The 15,591-nt window shown below is 40.0% G+C and overlaps 1 protein-coding gene across 2 annotated transcripts; it reads left to right on the plus strand.

Moving 5' to 3' along the window:
- Positions 1-5,042: 5,042 nt before the first annotated feature.
- On the plus strand, positions 5,043-14,861 carry pex19 (peroxisomal biogenesis factor 19). 2 transcript variants are annotated; one of them, XR_014600837.1, is made up of 9 exons: positions 5,043-5,134; positions 6,675-6,763; positions 8,306-8,468; positions 8,977-9,062; positions 9,179-9,355; positions 9,797-9,964; positions 10,572-10,616; positions 10,892-14,577; positions 14,608-14,861. XR_014600837.1 is itself a non-coding variant. In XM_084058270.1 (8 exons), exons 1-8 carry the CDS (start codon positions 5,071-5,073, stop codon positions 10,979-10,981), a joined length of 882 nt encoding a protein of 293 aa, XP_083914396.1. In that variant the 5' UTR covers positions 5,043-5,070; the 3' UTR covers positions 10,982-14,861. The 2 variants fall into 2 exon arrangements, 1 of the variants encoding a protein (XP_083914396.1); XM_084058270.1 differs by having other exon boundaries at positions 10,892-14,861.
- Positions 14,862-15,591: the final 730 nt, after the last annotated feature.

Here is a 15,591-nt window from a genome sequence, read left to right on the forward strand (position 1 = left end):
CACACACACACACACACACACACACACACACACACACACACACACACACACACACACACACACACACACACACACACACACACACACACACACACACACACACACACACTCACACAGTATATACCCTATATAAAATAAGTTTGTACCCCTGCTGGAATCACACTTACATTATTTGTATGGGTTGCCTAGTAACCTCGGCCCTAGTAACCGACCTTTATTTATTGTTCTAATGTGGCTGAGATGACGTGTTGCGAAAGTACTGTTTCCTGACTAAGGCTAAAAAATGCAGATCATCCCTTCAGATCATCCGTTCAGATCAACTCTTTATGCAACTGTGTGTGTGTGTGTGTGTGTGTGTGTGTGTGTGTGTGTGTGTGTGTGTGTGTGTGTGTGTGTGTGTGTGTGTGTGTGTGTGTGTGTGTGTGTGTGTGTGTGTGTGTGTGTGTGTGTGTGTGTGTGTGTGCGCGTGCGTATGTGCGTACGTGCGTACGTGCGTACGTGTGTGTGGAGGTGTGTGGAAGTATGAGATAGGAAGATAGAGACAGAGAGAGAGAGAGAGAGAGAGAGAGAGAGAGAGAGAGAGAGAGAGAGAGAGAAAGAGAGGGAGAGAGGAATGTCATAATGCATTCTTTGATAACCAGAGCATTTCTCTAGTTTGGTGCAGTGATTCATTAAAATCAACATTGAGGACACAGGGTCACTCGACACGATGAACTATCCCATGCAACATGTTGCAGCTGTTTACATGATAATAATATGAATAATGATCTGTTAAGAGAGAGTGTTTTGCCTGCTTTATTCTCTAAAACACACTTACACACACACGCACGCGCGCACGCACACATTCATTTTAGTTACTGTCCAATTTGTGTCAGTACTGTACACCGACAGACAGGTGACAACCACTTTTATCTGGCATCCCTATTCTGGGCATGTAATTATAGGCAAACATTTTATTACAGCCCTCATTAAACCTCCTCGACTCTGAAACAAGCTGCCTGAGGAGCTCAGTGTCTTACTTTAAATCCATTTTTAACCACTTAAACGCATTTACTTCATTGACTGATGTCCCTGTAGGGGCCTATTTGGTCCCTTCCTTCTTCCCTCTACACTAAATACATCTATTCAGCGAAAATAGCAGATCTACAGATTCACAGCACTTCATGTTGCGAGTACGACAAGCTTGTAGATCTACCATTCTCCCTGAATGTTTGTCTAATTATGACGTGCCCAGAATAGGGACTCTAGCGTTCAAGTGGTTGAAACATTTTACATTTTACATTTTACAAACATTACTTTTATCTAAAGGCCTTTTCATATATATATTTATTTTATCGCTTGATTTTCTGTTCTGTATCATGTTTTTTTTCAATTCTGTTGCTAATTTCACTTCATTTCTTCAGCTTTATGTAAAGCACTTTGTGACCTTGTTTTAAAGAGCTTCATGAATAGAGTTGCTATTATTGTATTGTAAGACAAATGCACATTTGAGGGTTCAGTGGTGTGTAAAAAATACATTTGCACGCCTAGATTAAAAAGGTTTTAAAAAAACAGTAGACAGCATCAACAATGAAAGATATACCCGCACACACTGCCACTTGCACGGTTAAGAGAAAAGTTTAATGAAGCAACATTTCCGTCGTGTAGACCTTCCTCAGTCAGGCATGGCTGAGGAAGGTCTACACGTTGCTTCATTAAACTTTTCTCTCGACCGTGCAAGTGGAAGTGTGCACAGTGTGTCTTTTATTGTTGAGGTCGTCTAGAGTTCAGCAATGTAAAAACAACAGGCACTGGGCGACAGAGAAGTGGAAAAAAGTGATATGGTCAGATGAGTCATATTCTACACAAGTTCATGTGTGGTGTACATAAAGAGAACAGTACAGGCCTGAATGCTTTGGCCCAGTGATGGGGGGTCCAGTGGCTCTGTTATGCTGCCTGTGGTGGTCATTTTCCTGGTATGGTTTAGGTCCACTTGTGTCCTTAGAGTGGAAAAAGGTAACTGCAAATCAAAACAAAGTTATTCTGAAATTCAGAACAACTTTGTATACTTCGATCGTGATGATAGTGGTCTCTTCCAGGATGACAATGCCCCCATTCACAGGGCACGAGGGGTCAATGAATGGTTTGATGAGTATGAAAATGATGTGAATCATATGCTATTAATTAGCCTACAGTATGGCCTTCACAGTCACCAGATCTCAACCCAATTGAACACACCAGTATAGGAGATTTTGGCCAGGACTCTTCTTCACCACCATCATCACAACACCAAATAAGGGAATATGTTTTAGATAGAGGGGTTTTCCATTCCTTGTAGGTGTATGTGATTGATTGAATACTTTACTAGTCAGAAATGTAAACAGCATGTGGTACAGTCAGAGACATTAAGGCTAAAAGGTTAACACAAAAAGTCCAGGGATTTGTTTCAATTGTGGTCCTATGCATTCAATTCATCAACATATTGAAGCTGTGGTGGAAGCACAAAGTCATGTTTTTTCCCCCTTTAATTTGTCACCCCTCGGTACATAGTAACCCATCTCCGCTGCATAACACTAATTTGAATATAGCTAAGAAGTGTTCAAATGGAAGCATTTAGTTGCCATATTTGAGAATGCAGGACACCAGGGCAGTGGCGTATAACATCATTAAATATAATGATCACATACAAAATGTACAAATAGTATAGTATAACTACAAGGTTTCAATCAATATGATAATATGGCAGTAGTATAGCTATTGCTCACTGTCTACACTTGGCCATGAGGCAGAGACATAACACAACTGAACAAGTGTGTAGGCATCCTGATATGTAACTGCAAGGACAGCATGACCTGAGATAAATACAACAAATAGAGAGCAGGTCAAAGCAGCTCATTTGCTTTTACCATCCATTGTATTGTATTGTATTGTATTGTATTGTATTGTATTGTATAGACCTTTTCAGGCCACGAACCGGCACAATAGGGAACGGGCATAGGGAGGAGTCGAGGCGGAGCCTAGCTACCAGTGACGTATTTCGGCAGCCATCTTAGTTAGCCTCGTATCAATAACAACATTGACAGTTACTCACAACGTGTCCTGAACGCACAGTCTGTGTAAAGTCTACAACACATTAAAGGACAGAAGATGGACCGGGCAATGCGTGACATTACCATACAGAGAGAAGCTGAACGCGGACGCAAAGGCACGCTACCTGGGAAAAATGTCATTACATCTGTGCCCCTGTAATGACAGTGCCCAGTCAGAGTCACAATCATTCATTTCATAGACTGGTTCACCTGAACCGAAAATAAAATATAGTCATCTTGAGTACTGATTATCTATATATTATTATTATTATTAGCGAAGTATTATTATTATTATTATTATTATTATTATTATATTGTTCATTCATTAATCATTGAGCTAGTAAGTGAATGGAACGGGACCTGTGTTGCCAGATTTCGCGAGAGAAATAAGCAACCAGGTATATGAAAACAAGCCCAAAAGAAGTGGCTTTGTGACATTGGCTACTTGAAAAAAATAGCCGATCTACAAGCTCACGTGAGCTTGTACATAGGCTATTTTAAAAAAAAACTCTTGCAATAAAATAAACAATATTTGGATTTTTTTTTAAACATTCTAACAACACAAATGCTCCCCGGCACAGAACATTTTCATGACAATATTTGAGAACCACTGGTTTAATTTTTATTTTTTTGGAAACAAGCCTAAATAAGCAATAACACTTTATAAATAAGCCACACAAAAAACGCAACCCGCCGCAAATACCAATTTTACAAGCAACTTAACAGAAAAAGCCAGAAAAAGTTCTGCCCAAAGTCGCTTATAATAAGCCGACATGGCAACGCTGATTCTCTCCCAGAAACGGTCTTATCAACACAACATGTTTATATCTTTATTGTGTGCTGTCATGCTTGTTTGAACACGGGTAGAGAGCCTAAATGTGTTTGTTTCATTGTATTTAAGATATTCGATATAAATTATTATTTTTTTAATGCCAGATTTAGCTAATACTGCCGTAAACGTCCCATTCAAACTGCTAGCCTAGCCACTTAGCCGATGCTCTGCTCTGAGACTCTGAGCACAACAGATATTTATATTTTTATTGTGTGCTGTCATGCTTGTTTGAGCACAGAAGCATATGTGTTAGAGATTATACAAGTTAGATATAGATAGAAGAGAGGTGGAAGATAATGTACATCGTCTACACATTGCTGCTTGCTGAACGAGCAGGACTACGAGTGATGTACCAGGATGTACTAGCGTGACCAGATAGATAGTAGAGAGATGGAAGATCATGTACACAGTGTCTACACTTGCTGCTTGCTGAGAACAACGAGCACAGGACTACAGAGTGATGTACCAGGATGTACCAGCGCGACCACAAAGATAGTAGAGAGATGGAAGATCATGTACACCGTCTACACTTGCTGCATGCTCACTACAGAGTGATGTACCAGCGCGACCAAACAAGCTAAGGCTTATGGCGGCCAAAGTGGGCGGAGTTAACGGCGTGACGAAACTGTGACATCGCTACGCCCTTTCCCTATAATCATATTTCAACTGGGGACCCCCCAAAATAATCATAATTGAGTTGAGGCATTACATTTGGTTTGTCTCAGTTCCACAGATAAATATTGTGAAAATAGACAAGCTCAACGCCAGGCGTTGTGAGCTTGTAGATCGGCTATTTTCAAAACTTTTTCGTCTTTCTTATATTATTTGACGATTTGGCCAATGTTTGACCAGTTTTTATAGTATAGTTTGTTGATTACATTTGGTGCAGTAAAGGTTTCTTTTTAATGATTTATTAGGTATTAGAAATGTATTTAAAGTCTTTAAATTGTCACTTTACTGTCATCTGGCCCCCCCCCCCAAAAAGAAATCATGTGGAGGTCCCGAGCCACATGTTGAGAACCACTGGTGTAGCGTAGTTGTTCCATGATGCCACCAGATGGCACTAAATACTAATGGAAATCGAAGAGTTACGTAGCTTTCCGCGACAACTTTACAGTGTGTAACGTCATTTTACGGGGACCGGGGGGTGTTGTTTGGTAAAAGAAGAAGATGGCGTCAGGATCGGCCGAGTCGTCCACTGGGCAAGATGCAGAATTGGACGAGTTATTGGACAGTAAGCATCATTTTGTCCTCCCAGTGAGAGACTCTGTGTACCCGGCCCGCGTCAGTGCCTTCTGACAGGCACAGACTGATAGTAAACATGTGATCAGAATGAGCTGTTAACATGTGCATGATGCATATTATATATGGAGCAGTGATGTGACAGCTCGGTCCTCCTACCTGGCTGATTCACCCTCAACAAGTACACTAAAGGCTCATGTTGGCAAAGCAGCTTAATGATAACTAACATTGGCTGTAATGTTATTTGAATTGTTACGTTTGTGTGTGTGTGAGGTAATATACTGGCTGGTATCTAGAATCTGATGATCGTTGGGGACCTTGTGGTTATGAGACTGCCCTTGTCATTGAGAGCAATTGACAGGATAATTCATACATCAATATCCGCATAAAACCTTTTACATTATAGATCTTGTCTAGGAGGGAACAGCTTGGGTCCAGGGTTATTTCCTCCCATCTTCTACTGACATTAACCATTGCAACAGGAAATCAACTTTGACCCAATTATAATGTTTATGTGTTGTCAGAGGTTTGCGAGAGAACAAGCAACTCAAGCAACCAGGTCTATGCCAAGCCCAAATGTAGGTCTGGCATTAGGCCACATGAGCTCTTTAAACCCATACACAGTATACAATGGTTATTTAAAAATAGCAGATCTTCCAAACAAATCTAGATTAAAAAAAAAAGTGGAATATTTGTGAGACATTTTTGTGACACTAAACAACAACAAGCAAGCCAAAAACAAACACAACCCAGAACCACCAATATTTACGAGCGACTTTACAGAAAAACAAGCCCAAAGTCGCTTATAAGAAGCAGACATGGCAACGCTGGTTGTCAAGTGTGAAAAGGTTTGATTGGTTGAATACTTTATTTAGAAAGACATGGTAACAGACAGTACATGGAAGTACAATTCACAATACAAGGTCCTCTAAACTGGATCACTCATTAAAGCACTTGGCTTATTTAAAATGAGTACCCGTGCACTCAAATCATGATGACATTTAAGAAGACATACAAATATACACTACTATGCAGAACGTCATACAATCTCAGTTTACTGGTTACTGGTATGAAAAAAAACAAGAAATATGTACAATAGACAGCTTTAGGAGGAGGGGAGGAGGGGGGTAGGTTAAGACTTTGACGGGGGCCAGTTTGGAATTGCAGCCTCCTGAAAGTGAGTAGGGTTTTGCACTACTTTACTCCTATGGGTAGGGCATTCCACATTTTTGTTGTATAGCACAAGAAATAGTTCATTCCCTTGTTTGTGCCAAATCTGGGTTGAACATGATAAGTGGAGCTGCCTCTGGTGTTATGATCGTGGACTTCATTTACGTTTTACGGTTGATGATGGTAGATGGCCACAGCTCTGTGTAGGCTACTATTTATACATTTGACACTAATGTTCGTCTTTTGATCATTCAAGCCCTCAGATTAAAATCTAAATTACGATTGATCTATTTTTTGTCATTCTGAGACTTGTTTCTTTTAGTGGTTTACAACGTTAACAAATGTAATTCTTTTCTTCCCAGGTGCATTAGATGACTTTGACAAGACTCCAGCCCCTCCAGCCCCTGAGGCTGCAGCAGCTTCCTCTTCAACCTCCAGTGGTGCAGAGAAGGTTGGTTGTTAATCTTGTTCTCACTCTCAACAATTACCACACACAAAGATGTTCTCTTGAGCAAGGGTGGTAGCCATTGGCTGCCTGGGCTCAGTGGGTTAACTGTAGAAGACTGGTTGTACTAAAGTAGCTCCCAAATGTGAATAATGTGTTGCTGTGTGAGGCAGGACGAATACAAGAACGCTCGCCCCAAAACACGCTCGCCCTGGATCAAATCCGACGACCTTGGAACGGTCTCCACCAGATATTCGTAAACGTAACCTCAGTAAAACTATGCCTAAACCTAACCTTATTCCTAAACTTAACCTCAGTAAAACTATGCCTAAACTTAACCTTATTCCTAAACTTAACCTCAGTAAAACTATGCCTAAACCTAACCTTATTCCTAAACGTAACCTCAGTAAAACTATGCCTAAACCTAACCTTATTCCTAAACGTAACCTCAGTAAAACTATGCCTAAACCTAACCTTATTCCTAAACTTAACCTCAGTAAAACTATGCCTAAACCTAACCTTATTCCTAAACTTAACCTCTGTAAAACTATGCCTAAACCTAACCTTATTCCTAAACTTAACCTCAGTACAACTCTGCCAAACGTTATCCTCAGTAAAACGATTACAAGAACCGCTCGGAGCGAGCGGTCCGCGAAAAAAATGGGGGTGAGTGTGTTTTGGGGGGAGCCTTCCAGGTACCAGGGAGGACATCTCTGGAAAAGATTGTGCATATCCTTTAGCCGGGTGCATTTCGCCTTTCCGACATGTCGCCTTTCCGACGTTAACGAACCCTATACCTAACCCTAACCGCACGCGGAAGCCACTAGTCGGAGTGGCGAGATGTCGGAATGGAAGGAGCACCCCCCTTTAGCCTCCCCTTGATGAACAAAGCTCCCTAAAAATCCTAGTGCCATGTGATTGTGTGAGTTGTAAAATCAACCAGTCACACAAAACAGTGTGTGTGATTATGCATTTGGACATTAAATTAGGCATGAATAGTGTTGAAGGTGTCATTTTACCTGCTGATATTTTTAACACCGGCAAATTTAGAACAAAAGTTATTTTTTATCTTTCACTGGTATATTTTTTCAAAACAACCATTCCACATAAAAGTTTTTCTGACAACTTCTCTAAACACTAATTTAAATAGAATACATTTTCATTTTCGCGAGTGTCTGACGCAGACACCGTAAATGTACCAGATTTGTGTTTATTTATGTATTTTAATACTGTTTCAGACAACTTATTGTTTCTTTCCAAAATATCCTCAGCCGCTATGACCCTGAAGCATTCCTTCTCAAGCGGTACAATCGTCGTAATGACATTGACACACATGACTTTAATTCATATGGCACACTTTTAAGAAACTGTGTGTGGGGGGTAGGGGCTCTCTAATAATTAATTAAATCTGGTGGTGTGTTGTTGGGTTTACAATGAAGGACAAGCATACTCGTATTGTGGCTCACAATTTTGACATTACTGATGTTATCCAAAGAGATTAAACCACAGATTTGTTCATACAGTGTCTGTTGTTATGTATCTCTCTAGCCCCCCATGCTGGAGGACAGTAAGTTCTTTGAGAATCTGTTTGAGGGGGACATGGCCAGCCAGGCCCGAGAGGAGTGGGAGAAGGCCATGACTGAGCTGGCCCAGGAGGAACCAGAGCTACTCCAACACTTCCACAAACTGTCAGAGGCTGCGGGGAAAGTTGGTAAGTCTATTCCACTCTACTCGATTCCTACAGGGCATAGCAGTGGTGGCCATGTTCTGGTTCCACTCAAAAATAGTCCATGCATTTTTCCCACAGAGATTTCCAAAAATATTTATATCAATTATTTTAAGCCTAGAATCAAGCCATCCAGGCTCCTGGTGAATCATGACCATAAAAAAAAATATTCTGTGAAAAAAAAAGTTTTAATATTTAATTATATGATATACTATATTTAATAAATACCCTTTGTTTTGCAGTTTTACTATTTTTTTCTTCACAGAATCAAATGTTTTATGGTCATGATTCACCAGGACCATGGATGGCTTGATTCTAGGCTTAAAATAATTGATATAGATATTTTTGGAAATCTCTATGGGAAAATGCATTGGCTTTTTTTTGAGTGGAACCAGAAAATGGCCGCCACTGCTATGCCCTATGACCTATGTTGTGCGCTGTGTTATATTTGTTGTGCATCAATATAAATTGTGTTCATTTCATTCTTGCATAGGTACCGATACTGCCTCCCAGCAGGAATTCACCTCCTGTTTGAAAGACACCCTCAGTGGCTTGGCCAAGAATGCAGATAACCTACAGGTAATGACTGTAGTCTCACAATTTATGTTGTGAGTCTATGTTGAAAATGTCTGCGGAATGTTTTCAAAATACTGAGGAGACGCTCTGTACCATTCACGTTCTTAATGACACTACAGAATGCAGGCCTGGCTGGTGACGATCTGGTCAAGGCGCTGGAAGGGCTGGGATTGGATGAGACCGGAGAAGGGGGCGGGGGGGATGATGGAAATATCCTACCCATCATGCAGTCCATCATGCAGAATCTTCTGTCCAAGGAAGTGCTTTATCCATCTCTCAAAGAGATCACCTCTAAAGTATGTATGTCTTTTTATTATTGCATGTTGAGCCTGATTTATGCCCCGGTGTACGACAGTCGTGTGCTGAAAATAGCTGATTTACAAGCTCACAATGTTGTCTCTTTGACACATCACTTGTGCCTTTGTCCCACATCAAAAAATATATGTAGTGAAACTTATCTAATTTCCTTTTGCGCTCTGTTCTTGAACAGTCCCTTGCTTAGATGTTGTTTTTCATTTATCCAATGTTTTCAGTTTCGTTAAACCAATGTTTGAAACTGTGTTTTTACGTTTTGTTTTAAAACCTTAGTTTAAAAAAAATAAGCCTCAGCTTCAGCCTACACTTTTTCGGGCCACTAACATTGTAGACTAGATCTGTTCTGTTAAATGGACCGAAATGAATAAATAAATGAACTAACTAACTTTGATAGTTGCATGTTACCTGTCGTCCCCTTGCAGTACCCTGACTGGCTGGACGCTAACAAGGCCAGCCTCTCTACAGATGAGTACCAGCGTTATGAACAGCAAGCAAAGATCATGGGAGACATCTGTAAACAGTTTGAGAGAGAAGAGGAAGGGGCAAACAAAGACGGCACATTTGAAAGCATTTTAGAACTGATGCAACAGGTGAGTCTGAGCTATTATTTGTCGAGTTGCGAAGCAATTGTGAAAGAAAAGACCATTGTAATGTGTGTGTGTTTGTGTGTGCGTGCGCGTGCGTTTGTGTGCGTCTGTCCACAACAACTCAATACACTGTATAATCATCAGATCACAACAAACTCACAGATAAAACGTAATATTAATAATATCAGACGGCATATTGTACTACGTGTTTTGAATGGGTCTTCTCGATTGCTGAATTGTTGCTTTGAGTGTACTGTATGATTGATTCGGTTGATTGGCTCGGCAGCAGATTTGAACCGGAAACGTATGTTTCCGGTTCAAATCTGCTGTCGAGCCAATCAAATGAAGCTATGAGAAACTGTACCCGGAACAGGAAATGGTTATGCCACCTTTTTAAAAGCCGGGACTAAAGTTATGCACATAGCCTAACACTGAGTGAAAACTGAGTGAAAACTCTGCCAATCACTGCCAACAATGATTTGGGTTGGCAGAAGTTTGTCTGGAATGGTAGACTTATACTATGCATGTGGACCATGCATGTGCTGTCTGTGCATGCACAGCTTACTTTCTGCAGGTTGTGAATTCAACTCAATGGTGTTTTTATTTGCAGCTGCAAGACCTTGGTCAGCCTCCTAAAGAGCTAGCAGGTGATGCGGTAAGTCTCCTGGTGCCTTAGTTAGAACTACACAGTAAATGTTAATTTAACCATGAAGAGTGCACAAATGGAATGCATTTGGTTCAGTTTGGTTTGGGTGCCTTTGGTTTGTACAGGTGTAGGAAATCCTTGAATAGTTTTTAATGTCATTATTTTTAATGTGAAGTATTGCTTACGTTAAATAAATAAAGCACTGTAAAATGCTTAATTTAATGTGAATTTTACTCAAGGGTTGTTGGATATCTATTCTGTCTTTTCTTCTCATACCCCCACAGCCGGCTGGCCTCAACTTTGACATGGAATCACTCAATCTCCCAGGAGGCGCTGGGGGAGGTGCGGCGGGGGAACAGTGTTCGATCATGTGAACAGAGAGAGAGAGAGAGAGAGAGAGGCTTGGTCCTTATCGGATGCACTGAAGCCAGGGTCTGTCCATCAGGGTGTGTCGGAGCGTGCAATGCAGAGTTAGTTAAAAAAGAGCAAGAAGAAAATGTCTGGAGGGAAAAAATCCAGAATAAACAGATTCCGGTTCTGAAAATGTCTGGGAAACATCCAGACTTATTACACCACGTACCTCAAAGATGAAGGTGTCTAGATATTTCACACAACAGAGCGAGGTACACACCAAACCACCAGAAACGACACGGTCTGTAACATTAGTCAATGCTCAGCAGACATTTTGACATCCTCACTTTACATGTAGGTCTTGCAGCTCATTCATAATTTTATGTATAATAGCATTCCTTGCGTACCAAAATACTGTCTATCGTGGAATATTGTTTTTTTCTTTTTCTTTTTTTTACAATACTGTTTAGCCTCAACAACATCAACTTGCTACACAGGTGTAAACAGTGCCTTTGCAAAAAGATAAAACGGTTTTGAATTGTTATTATAGGATTTTATGAAGGGTACGGAATCTGCCATCGGTCCGGGACCCCCAGGGGTCCTTGAGGGGGCTCCAGTGGTCCCCAGCAAAATGAAGAATAGTTTAATTTCACTATTATTCATCAATTAGAAGTTAGCCCAATGAGACGATGTATAGAATGACTATTCATATCATAGGTTTCACTCTCCACTGTTATCTCCCAACCTATAACATATTAGACACTTGGACAGTTGAACTAGAATTCTGTACTAAATCTAATCTTGGCAACACAAATCTTCTCTTATGGGGTCCCTGGCACAAAAGGGGTCCAGAGCCTAATACATATCAATTTGGTGTCCTTGACATGCACATGTTTGAGAACCACTGACTGATTTCCTACCTAATTTCAAAGGTTTTTAAGATGGAATACCATGCGATGCCAGGTTTACAAAATGGTTGGTGATCATTCACTATTGTTATTTAATTATTACTTTTTTCCAATTTTATTTTCTCACTCTCAAGATTTAACCTTTATGCCCGATTTCTCTGTGTATTCTTAGTTCCCTGTCACTGCTAACCCCTACAGTTGGTCCTAGAAAGAGCACAGACAACCATGTGTCCTCCAATAGACGTGACAGCAAGGCCACTTCATTTCACCTGACAGTGAGGCGTTTCACTGGGAGGATGTAACAACAAGCAGAGGAACGCTATTCCTCCCAGTTCAGCCCCCGACTGAGTATGCACCCTGACCAACCTGTAGGGGTCGCTATTGCAGTGACAGAGCTCCCTCCCCGCCCACAGCCAATTGTGCTCATCAGAACGCCCGGCCAAGCCGGAGGCACTGTGGAGTATTAAAACCCCTTGTCTCCACGTTAGGAACTTTCCCCCTGTGCCATCCGAGCACCCTGTTGTTGTTTAATTTAATTATTAACAGACAACTCTGCCTCTGTGCAGGCACAGGACTCACAAAATCTGCCCTTATCATGAGTAATGATATAACAATATTTATACTGACTAGTGAGTGTATATCTACATAACTATTTATAGAGTCAAGACATTGTGACTTGTTTCCTTGCTCTCATATATAAGATAATTCATTTTACATGACTTACTACCATTAAAAGTGATGATGATCAGTTATGTTGCCATTGAGGTCCAACACACTCAATGTTAATGGCACAATTGGCACATATTAAAGATCACTAAATACCACTGTCCCGTAGCATTAGAGAATGAGTATATAATTATGATCTATCTATTCAAAGAATTAAGAAAAGAAAAGAAAAAACGAAAACGAACAGAACGTGCGTGAAAGCCTCCTTGTTACTGTATACCACAATAATACCAGCTCATTGATATGGGTGACTCGTGATTCATTCTCCTATGTTCTATTTCCTAGTCCGAGTATTGATTTGAAGTGATGTGCTAATTCTTGGAGGCCTTTGCTGTGATTGCAGTAACCAGTAGAATTAGGATGTACTGTGTAAACTGCTACCATGTGATTGCCAATATGTTGCTGTGTTGACAATTTCTGTGCTATGGCATACCTGTAACACCTAGTTCACACCAACAGCGATAAGCCAGAGATTTACTTGGTTGCAGAATCCTGCACACTAACTAACTAACTGTATATTCTTGGGAATACCAGCTCACAAGCCCTAGGTAGGTAGTTTGAGAATGATATATTTTGATAAACTACTACTTGGGTTAACATAAAAAACGTGAATATATTTTATATCGTTACAAATATTTTATCAGGCTGCATTGTTCCCACTGGAAACCATGTTGTCAGAGAACGCAGAACACAAATTTCGGTGATGGTGTGAACTTTGTGTAAGGGAATACAGTACATTACAGTTGACCTGCCGTTGGGGAGTTGCCACTCTGCTTTTCAGAGTTGACTATTTATTGTGGCTCGTGTAGAAGTCCCATTTGGACTGTATGCTTGCTGTCTTCACGTTCCTATTCCTAGTTTTCTATGTGGAACAATCAAATCTTCCACTCTGTTAGAATATTGAAAATGATTAGAAAGAACCTTGAAACCAGTCGTTGGTTGAGTGATGCCAAGAGTTCTTTCTGTTTTATAACATGCAAATATATGCATTTGTTCTGCTTTATGACCCTAAAAACAAGATTAATCTGCAGTACCCATCATGGCTGTATGGAAGCAAATTACGAATGCGTCCAAGGGGACTTTTATAATGGCTATTATTGTAGCATGCATCAACAGGTATGCTCCCTGATGAAAAGTAACAATGATTGACTGGCCAAGTGATCACTTCTTCATTTTTCATTTTCAGTGTTAAGCCTGATTTATACTTAATAGTTGCCCGCTGACATACCTTTACAAAAATAGCAGATCTACATGCTCTCAATGTGTTGCGCTTGCCTGTGATGCATTGGGAGCATGTAGATCTGCTATTTTTGGTGTGTGACACATCACACAAATAAGTATAAATCACCCTATACGGTTCAGATAAAATGTCTGGGCAAGAAATTAAAGGGGCAGTAAGTGATATGTCTTTGTTAAAATAAGTGTTAAATAGCTCTATTAATGTTCTAATAGCAATCATTGCTATAAAGTGTTCAGTAACAGGTGTCTCCCTGTCTCGGGATACCAATTCCATCCAATCAGTAGAGAGATGACGAAGATGTTAGCAGATAAAATTGGAACTGGAACAGTATAAAAATTTAGCTGATAAATGGTCACCGTCTCCTGATTGGCTGAAATGGCCAACCTACCTGAAGTTGTATTTTCTGTTTATTAAAGAGGCAAGAGCTGTAGAGAAACGAGGAGACTCCTGTTACTAGAAAGAAATGCTCTATAGCAATGATTACTAATAGAATATAGAGCTTTAACTTTTTAACCAAAAACCTTTTGTATTAACCAAAAAAATATCACTAACTGTGTACACTACTCAGCAACCACTTCACTGTCTGGGTAAGCAATCATTGTTTTGGTGGGGGGTCGTATTTGGTGTAAAAATACCAAATGTGACGGGTAAAATTAACTGAAAAACAGGCTGCTATTGAGACTAGTATTAGTATACACAAATGATATTCCTGCCCTACTATAGAGAAGTATCTAGATATTACACAGTAGACAGACAGCCAGCCGCTCCCCATCAGATGCTGTGATGTGAGCATGGGTTTATTGTGAAAGGATTAAGTCAGTCATGCACTGACAGACCACATAAAAGCTCCATAGAACTACGGCCTGTGTTTTATAATAGAGGTGGGAACTGTGTATTTATAATTCTCAGGGCTGTCGCAAATGCCCAGACACGATAAAACAAAATGCAAACAGTTGTTTCACACTCATATCTTTTTTTTTTCTTTTGTTGTACTTTGTAAATATCATGGATTAAACTAATGAGATAATACTGTTGGTTTTGAGTAGTCTTTTTTTGTGTGTGGTCCCATGTCTGTCTGTCAGTCAGTCTATATACTGTATAGGCAGTACACACACACACACACACACACACACACACACACACACACACACACACACACACACATATATATTGCCCTTTGCCTTATGATCTCATCTATCTATGCCGAGTTCATAGCAGTTGGGCGTTGTATTTTTATAGTTCTTATGAATTGTATTTCTATTTGTTGTATGTCTATTACCGGTATGTTGTGTTTCTAGGGTTTCAATGTGTTGTATTTCTATATGCTGTTTTTCTAAATTATTTGTTGTATTTCTATATGCTGTTTTTCTATTGTATTTGTTGTATTTCTATAATTGTTGTACTTCTATATGTTTCTATGTGTTGTATTTCTATGTCAGTTGTCTTTTATGTGTTGTATTCATAGGGTTGTAATTTTATGTGTTGTGTGTGTTTCTATGTGTTGTATTTCTATTCCAGGTCGTCGTGGAGCTTTCTGCGTCAGCTTGAATGTCTACAACTTTATTTGTCCAAAGAAGGAAGACGCGACAGGAAGCGTTGCCATGTCTGCTTATTATAAGCGACTTTGGGGCTTGTTTTTTTGTAAAGTTGCTTTTTAATATTGGTTAGTTGCGGGCTCGTTTTTAAAAGTGTATTTGCTTATTTGGGCGTATTTTCACATGTTTTAATTATCATTGAAGCAGTAATTAAGGACCCCCAA

This window comes from Gymnoscopelus microlampas (genome assembly GCF_963454915.1).
Source record: "Gymnoscopelus microlampas genome assembly, chromosome: 5".
Lineage (NCBI taxonomy): Eukaryota > Metazoa > Chordata > Actinopteri > Myctophiformes > Myctophidae > Gymnoscopelus > Gymnoscopelus microlampas.